General features: G+C 56.0%; 1 protein-coding gene across 1 annotated transcript; it reads right to left on the bottom strand.

Moving 5' to 3' along the window:
* Nucleotides 1–118: 118 nt before the first annotated feature.
* On the bottom strand, nt 119–4,808 carry LOC135978425 (COMM domain-containing protein 4-like). Its single transcript, XM_065579374.1, has 4 exons — nt 4,457–4,808; nt 3,822–3,902; nt 2,848–3,024; nt 119–2,582 (listed from the first exon to the last, which is right to left on the bottom strand). Exons 1-4 carry the CDS (start codon nt 4,806–4,808, stop codon nt 2,542–2,544), a joined length of 651 nt encoding a protein of 216 aa, XP_065435446.1. The 3' UTR covers nt 119–2,541.
* Nucleotides 4,809–8,468: the final 3,660 nt, after the last annotated feature.

Below are 8,468 nucleotides of genomic sequence, written 5' to 3'. Positions count from 1 at the left end.
GGCATCAATCCCTCCTTTCAAATACAAAAGATTTACTCCAGTTATTTAAAGACACATCTCTGCTCCCAGTCTGAGGGTGTCAGAAATGAGGGTGCAGGGGTGACAAGGGAGGCAGCAATGCAAATTAAAAATGCTCCTCGTGGCTTTATTGGATCCCGCTGGCAAAATAGGAAACATTACAAATAACTGGCTTCATGTGCCAAGGCCAACCGGAAACGCATGGAGATATTCACAGATGCATGTTCCTGCTGATCCTTTATTCCATGCACTGAGCTGCCCTGGAAAAGGTGGTAGGAACATGGGAGGAAGGAAAGACAGAAAAGCTGCATTTATCCCCCAGGCAAGGGGCTCCTTTAAAGGAAGTGGAAAAAACAGAGGCAAAGTGCTTTTAAGGGGAGGGATGCGGGGGAGCAAGAAGGGACTAGAGAATGCTCCATCGTGCGTCGGCTGATGAAACTTTCCAACCTCTTATGTACGACTGGCAGAGTCGTCCCAGCCACAGGCATCCTGGATTGCTGCAGGAGTTCAGTCAATGGGTGATGTGGAGCTGGCCTAGCCGCAGCATTTGGTGGGCTGCAGCGTGCTAGTCTCCAGAGAAGACCAAGTGCCTGCCCTGGAGTAGTCACAGGAGACAATTCAGGCAGAAGCAAAAGGGCAGATCAGTTAGGGTTACCATATTTTGTGCCTCCAAATGGAGGACACCCCCAGGAGCCCCAGCCCCGCCCCCAGCCCCGCACCCGCCCCCGCCCCAACTCCGCCCCCTCCCGAAGTCTCCGCCCCCTCCCCTGCTTCCGCGAAATTTGAGTCGGGAAGCCTGTAGCAGGTAAGGGGTGGTGTGGGGGGAGGAGGCGCGGCCCAGGCTGGCCCCATGGAGGCGGCCAGCCTGGGTCGGCTCGGGCCCTGGGGTGCCGGCCCCGGCCCACCACCCCCGGCCCGCCCAGCACTGCCGGCCCGGCGCACCCCCCGGCCCCGCGGCCCCCCCGGCTCGCGGACCCCCCGGCCCAGCAGACCCCGCGGCCCAGCGGACCCCCCCCGGCTCCCGGCCCCGCGGACCCCGCGGACCCCGCAGCCCAGCGGACCCCCCCCGGCTCCCGGCCCCGCGGACCTCCCGGCCCAGCGGACCCCGCGGCCCAGCGGACCCCCCGGCTCCCGGCCCCGCGGGCCCGGACTGGCCCCCGGCCCCCCCGGCTCGCGGCCCCGCGGACCCCCCGGCCCAGCGGACCCCCCGGACCCCTCCGGCTCCCGGCCCCGCGGACCTCCCGGCCCCGCGGCCCCCCCGGCTCGCGGCCCCGCGGACCCCGCGGCCCAGCGGCCCCTCCCGGCCCAGCGGCCCCCGCGGCCCCCCCCGGCTCGCGGCCCCGCGGCCCAGCGGAGCCCCCGGCCCCCCCGGCTCGCGGCCCCGCGGGCCCGGACTGGCCCCCGGCCCTGCGGACCCCCCGGCTCGCGGCCCAGCGGACCTCCCGGCCCCGCGGCCCCCCCGGCTCGCGGCCCCGCGGACCCCCCGACCCCGCGGCCCAGCGGACCCTCCCGGCCCAGCGGCCCCCGCGGCCCCCCCCGGCTCCCGGCCCCGCGGCCCAGCGGAGCCCCCGGCCCCCCCGGCTCGCGGCCCTGCGGGCCCGGACTGGCCCCCGGCCCCGCGGACACCCCGGCTCGCGGCCCAGCGGACCTCCCGGCCCCGCGGACCCCGCGGCCCAGCGGAGCCCCCGGCTCGCGGCCCCACGGACCCCCCGGACCGGCACCCGCGCCCCCGGCTCCCCGCCCGGCCCCGCGCCCACCCCGGCCCGGCACCGCGCGCCCGGCCGGGCTCGGCACCATGCCCCCGGCCCCGCGGCCCCGGCCAAAGAGCCCTCCCGATTTTCCCGGACATGCCCGGCTTTTGGGGATTTCCCCCCGGACGGGGATTTGAGCCCCCAAAAGCCGGACATGTCCGGGAAAATCCGGACGTATGGTAACCCTAAGGATCAGCTCCCTGCAGCTGTTCAGGAACACAACCACCACCAAAGGGCTGGGCAGGGGATTTCAGGGTCTTTCACTGTTAAAGTAGCCTCCAGCCAGCAGGCCTGGGTATTCTCCGGAGACGTGTGTGTTACACAGTGGCACGGCCCATGGGTTTGGACGCCTTTGTTATGGGAACTCCGAACTGAAGCTGGTATCAAGGTGGAGATCTCGTTAGCAGATGCAGAAGCCACCAAGCTCCCATCCACCATTGCTCTGGGGACGGATCCTGCGGTGGGGCTCCTGGAAGCACAAGGGCTTGTGGGCAGGATGGAGGAGGGGCAGGTAGGAGGCTCCACAGCAAGAGAGCTGGAGGGGGGCGCGGGGGAGGCAGTAGCCAGGAAGAGTGGGAAGAGCAATTGTCAGTTTCAGCTGCAGGGGTTTGAGAAGGGAGGAGAGCCCAGTCCAACCTCTGCCCAGGCGGTGTCTGCGGCTGTGTGCAGCGAGGGGCTTCCCCAGCGGAGGAACCGCACCCACCAGACTCTCTGATGAGCTGCAGAGCAATCAGCCGGCTCCTTCCACGCTCGCTGCCGTCCTCCCGGCTCCTCAGCTGAGAGTTTTCATCATGGCGTGGGCCTGTCTCAGCTCTGAAAGTGGAAGAGGAGACGCAAACAGCCAATGGGGGCAGAGCGACCTGGATCTCAGCAGGGGGCGCTGCAGCCAGTTCCCAATTCACCGGTCACAGCAGGGCAGAGAATAACCTCTGTGCTGTGAGCAGGAACAGAGAAATGATACGACATGGAGACAGCCAATCTCTGCCCCGGCCAGGAGGGAGAGCAGCGGGGACACAGGAGAGGAAGCACCAGCTGGCAGGGCGAGCGATTCCAAGTTGCCCTTCTGCCATCTACTCACCTGTCAGTAAGACCCGGAACTTCTCTGCCGACACAGTCATAGCAAAGGGCTCCGTCACGCCACGGTCCCCGTCTCGCACGGTGAACTTCAGGTGCACAAGGGGCTCATTGACCGTCTGGAGCTCACTGGAGCTGAGCGTGTGATCCACCCTCCAGGACACAGAGTCCAGACGGTTCACTGAGGACAGAGGCAGAGCCAGTCTCAGGTTTGCGCTGTCAGTGTAAAACACTCTCTCTATGCACAAGCTGGCGATATGGATTTAGGAAGCATTTTCAAAAGCATTAAGCGGCTCCACCCACCCCTGACATGCAGCCACCTCTGGTGTGTGCAACACAGCAACTGTCTTTACTGGCCCACAGTGACAATGTAAGACATTACAGGAAGGAAATGTCTCCAGTTGAAACAACAAGGGAGTTTAGGTCAGTGGAGTGGAGCCCTCTGAGATGGGGTGTGGCTGGGATAACGCAGCTAACACCCCTCGTTGCGAAGATTCCCATGAGTCCAAGTGGTTAGCACCGCCTCAGCTCTGTCTCTCTTTATGGCCAAGATAACGCAGAAAGCAGAGCACCACCTAGTGCATCACCTGCACCACTCCCTGCTGCATTTGGATTGTCCCGGAGGTGAACTAACCTGACCAGATCCTAACCTGTCGGGCTGACAAGGTCACAGCCCAAGGGGGTCAGACAACAGGGTTCTGGTCCCAGCTCCTGGTCATCCCCTCAGTTGCTGCTGAAAACCCATCTGCCCTCAGCAAACTCTGATCCTATCCCACAGCCCTCAGGAGCAAGTTCTTCCCAGGAAGTCCCAGAGGAGAATGGCTGGGAAAGTCCTATTGAACTTCCATCCATGGACACAGGGGAACAGCTAGAGGGGTGGGGGCAGTGGGTGCCAGCCTGTACCCCTGCTGAAGGACCATCTCCCATACGCTGCCTGAAGCAGTGTCAGGTTTGCACAGCCAGAGGGGGAACACTTACATCTCAGGCTGCGTGTCCTCAGGCTGTCCTGCAGGGGGCTCTGTTTCTCCTCATAGGACCGGCACAATCCTGTGGCATGTTCTACAAAATAAGGAGACCAAGAAACCACCCACCAAAGAGCATCAGACCGGTTCCTGCACAACATGACTCTGGTTCCAACAGGCTCAGAAGGGACCCTGGCTGCAAACTGCTGAGCTGGCCTGTTTAGCAGGGGGACTCTAGCAGGATGCTGACACTGGGGCACACGTGGGATAACGGGGGGACGATGGTACCGTAGGGCATTTCAGTCAGAAGATGGCTCAGCTACTGCTCTGAAGTCTTTCCTGCTAGTTGACACAGCGAGTTCTAACTTCTCGCTGATGGGAGAGTGCGGGGGACACACAACCCAGCAGCGATCGCCTCCTCCCCCAGAGAGCCAACGTACTGAACTCCACACAGTGCTGGAGCAAGAGTGGAAGGATACAGTTATCCAGGGTTACAGCCTGGTGCATGAGGTAGACAGACTCTGCTCCGCTCCCCAGCGCCCTCCTCTGGCTGACGTCGCACAAGACAGTCGGGCTGCTGCTACTGACCCCAAGGCTCCCCAGTGTGCTACAGCCCTCTCCGAGGGACCCATCCCCTGGCACTTCCCCTACCTTTGGGCAGCCCCAGCTGTTGCAGCTCGCTGGACAGAGAGTCGCTGTCTACGCTGTGTTTGGCTGCACTGGAGAGGATGAAGCTGAGCACGGCAATAGTGGCCTTCACGTCCCCGGACTCTGGAGAGAGGAGGAGAAACCTTTGGGACTCTGTATGGCAGCAGGGCTCTTCCCTGCAGGGAGGCAGCTTTGACAGACCCATACAATTGACATAGGATCCAATAGCCCTTGACTTGGCCTGTCCTTTGCAGTTCATCATCTGCAAGAGACTAGAGAGGGGGCACGGACAGACGCCACCTCGCACTGGGCCACGAGGGGCAGCAGGGAAACAGGCAGAAAGAGCTGGGCTCATTGTCACCAACCTGGGTAAGAAGTAGCGATGGGCAGGGGACTGTGTGTGTGTTGGGGAGGGGAAGTCAATGCAACCGACGGGTCAAAACAGGTTAGGGTTTAAACAAGCCTGGGACAGGCAGGGGTTAAGTCTAACTAGAATCAATTGATGCTAGGGATCCAAATACTAATAATGGCCAAGGGCCAGAGGAGTAAGGGCCTGTCTAAGCAAACACTTAGCTCATGGCAAGCTGGGGTGTAAAGCTACCCTGCCCTAGCCAGCTGCGCACTGTCCGTTAAGACTCTGCTACCGCAGACTAACAGCTGCTAGAGCACTTTCACCTACTGTTTCCAAGCAGGGCAGATCCCACACGCGCTGCAGAACTCGGGGTGTGGAGCAGGGTCCACCCGGCCACCTAGCGCATGGCAGATTTACACCCTGGCTTGCCGAAACTAACCATTTGTACAGCCAAAGCCTAAGGTTAACACCGCACAATAACCAGGCCAGTGGCGGTAAGACAGGGCCAAGCCACAGCACGGCAACTCAGCTGGGGTTAGATCATTCATAAAAACCAAACCAGACTTTTCACAGCTTACACAGGTCAGACGGGACGATCGAGGCCAGATGGGACCATGATGTAACAGCCCATTGGGCGCCCCTGAATTAATGCCTGTTTGAACCAGAGCAGATCTGGATTTAGAAATTGCCAGTGATGGAGAGCACCTGGGCAGTTGTTCCATTGGTTAATGACCCTGTTAAAAAAGCCTTATTTCCAGTCTGAGTTTGTCTAGCTTTAACTTCCAGCCATTGGCTCATGTTAGACATTTGTCTGCTAGATTGAAGAGCCCATTATCAGCTGTTTGTTCCCCGTGTAGGTACTTACAGGCTCCCATCGAGTCACCCCTTAACCTTCTCTTTGTGACGCTAACCTGGCTGAGTTCCTGGGACTTCTCCTCTCCCCTCCCCATCGCCACAGTAAGACAGCAAGTTCTGCAGGACAGGGATGGGGGCTGTTCAGCTGTTTGGGCAGCACCTGGGAAGTTTTGATTGCTACTGTGATCACCACAACCACCAGGCCCGGGGCACTTCCACACACTCGGGAAATGGTGTTACCCCCACCCGACGCAAGGCCCAGAACCACCCAAAAATATAAAGCCAGGGCAGTGTTTGGGGTGAGAAGGGGGAACTCATCAGGCTGCCGATTAGCAGCATCTCCCCCAAACAGAACAAGGGCAAGGACCCTGGGAGATTAGCAGGGCTCCTGTGCTTGCTCACGAGCAGAGCATGTGATTGATTTCCAATGGCTGGGCATTAACTCTTCAGGCCTTCACTGCTTCAGGACATGCCTCTCCACTCGTGATCCCAGCCAGCGACGCTTTTCAGGCAATGCGGCTAACAAAGCCGAGCCCGGCGCCCGTAAACGTTGCAGGTAAAATGTTCTCAGGCCAGGGCACTGGAGTGTGGAATGGGCCGGAGGGGAGGTAGGAGTCAGACAAAGCCTGGCCTAGCATCCCAGCAAAGTATGCAGGAACTTCCCCATGTGACTCCAGACTCCATTTTGCTGTAATTTTCCACAGTAAGAACACAGGTGTTCTTAAACCTGGAAAAGACTATATAAGGCTAATGCCTCATCTCCATCTTGTCTTCAATCCTGCTTCATACCTCTGGAGGAACTTTGCTACAAGCTGAAGCTTTGAACAAAGGACTGAGGACCCATCCCAGCGGGGGATGTATTCCAGAGACTTGATTTGAACCTGCAGTTTATTCCATCGCTGCTGCAAGCCTGAACCAAGAACTTTGCCATTACTGTATGTAATTGATTCCATTTAACCAAGTCTAACTCTCATCTCTATCTTTTTCCTTTTATGAATAAACCTTTAGATTTTAGATTCTGAAGGATTGGCAACAGCGTGATTTGTGGGTAAGATCTGATTTGTATATTGACCTGGGTCTGGGGCTTGGTCCTTTGGGATCAGGAGAACCTTTTTCTTTTACTGGGGTATTGGTTTTCATAACCATTTGTCCCCATAACGAGTGGCACTGGTGGTAATACTGGGAAACTGGAGTGTCTAAGGAGATTGCTTGTGAGACTTGCGGTTAGCCAGTGGGGTGAGACCGAAGTCCTCTTAGTCTGGCTGGTTTGGTTTGCCTTAGAGGTGGAAAAGCTCAACCAGATGGAAAAAACCCAGCCTTGGCCTGTAACTGCCCTATTTGAGCAATTTGTCCTGAGTTGGCACTCTCAGTTGGGTTCCGCCAGAACCGCATTGTCACAGGTAGTAGAGAATCTGTTGGAAGTACATGGTCCCCTGCCACCACTCCCAATGGGCTAACTCCCTTCTCTGGGTAGCCTTGAGAGACTCTTCCACCAACTCCCTGGTGAACATAGATCCAACCCCTTGGATCTTAAAACAAGGAGAAATTAACCACCACCACCCCCATCCTTTCTCCCACCAACTCCTGGTAGATCCAGATCCAATCCCCTTGGATCTAAAAACAAGGAAAAATCAATCAGGTTATTAAAAAAGGCTTTTAATTAAAGAAAAAGGTCTAAATCATCTCTGTAAACTCAGGATGGAAAATAACTTTACAGGGTAATCAAACTTAATGAGCCCAGAGGGACCCCCTCTAGCCTTAGGTTCAAAGTTACAGCAAACAGAGGTAAACACCTTAGCAAAAGGTACATTTACTAGTTGGGAAAACAAAGATAAAACTAACACGCCTTGCCTGGCTGTACTTACAAGTTTGAAATATGAGAGACTTGTTCAGAAAGATTTGGAGAGCATAGATTGATGTCTGGTCCCTTTTAGTCCCAAGAGCGAACTCCCCCCAAAAACAAAGAGCACAAACAAAAGCCTTTCTCCCACCAAGATTTGAAAGAATCTTGTTCCCTTATTGATCCTTTGGGTCAGGTGTCAACCAGGTTACCTGAGCTTCTTAACCCTTTACAGGTAAAAGGATTTTGAAGTCTCTGGCCAGGAGGGATTTTATAGTATTGTACACAGGAGGGCTATTACCCTTCCCTTTATAGTTATGACAAAACCCCTTTCACTAAAATGTCAAGTCTCGCGAACCCCTTCCTCAAAATAAATATTGCCAGGGATTTTCTCCTTTACCTGAGTATAAATTATAAAAACAGTAATCTGGGAAATATAAAATTTGTTTTGATGACAAGCTTATTGCACACTTCATTATTAATTATTATTTATCATTACAGTATTTTATTACATTATGAAAACGGCAACACTCTTCCAAGATCTTACTTTCGTAGCTTGTATCACTTTGAATAATTCTGTTATAAAACAAGGCTCCTACGTTTCATGCTGTTTCACACCTGATACTCCTTGATGAAGGTATTTAAGAAGTCAACTTAAGAGTTCCTTCTACACAAGCATTGAGGTCTTGAGCAGTCCAGACAAACAACGCATGTTACAACAAAGCTTAAACTTGTTCTTCCTAATAATTTTAAAAACAATATTAGCTGCCTGTTTAATTTTAAAAACAGGAAAAAATATCCACCTCCCTTTGCATTTCTTATAAGGAGTTTTGAAGTTTAAATCTCAGTGTGATAGAGATGCTTGCTTTGATCTGCTTCGCTCTTGGACGTCCAGGGGCTCCGGGCTGCTGGCCCCATGCTGCCCGGGGTCCCTAGGGACAGCTCTGTCCGCCATTAGGGAATTTTTT

The sequence above is a fragment of the Chrysemys picta genome, unplaced genomic scaffold (genome assembly GCF_011386835.1).
Source record: "Chrysemys picta bellii isolate R12L10 unplaced genomic scaffold, ASM1138683v2 scaf257, whole genome shotgun sequence".
NCBI classification, from domain to species: domain Eukaryota; kingdom Metazoa; phylum Chordata; order Testudines; family Emydidae; genus Chrysemys; species Chrysemys picta.
This window is presented reverse-complemented; position numbering and strand designations above follow the sequence as displayed.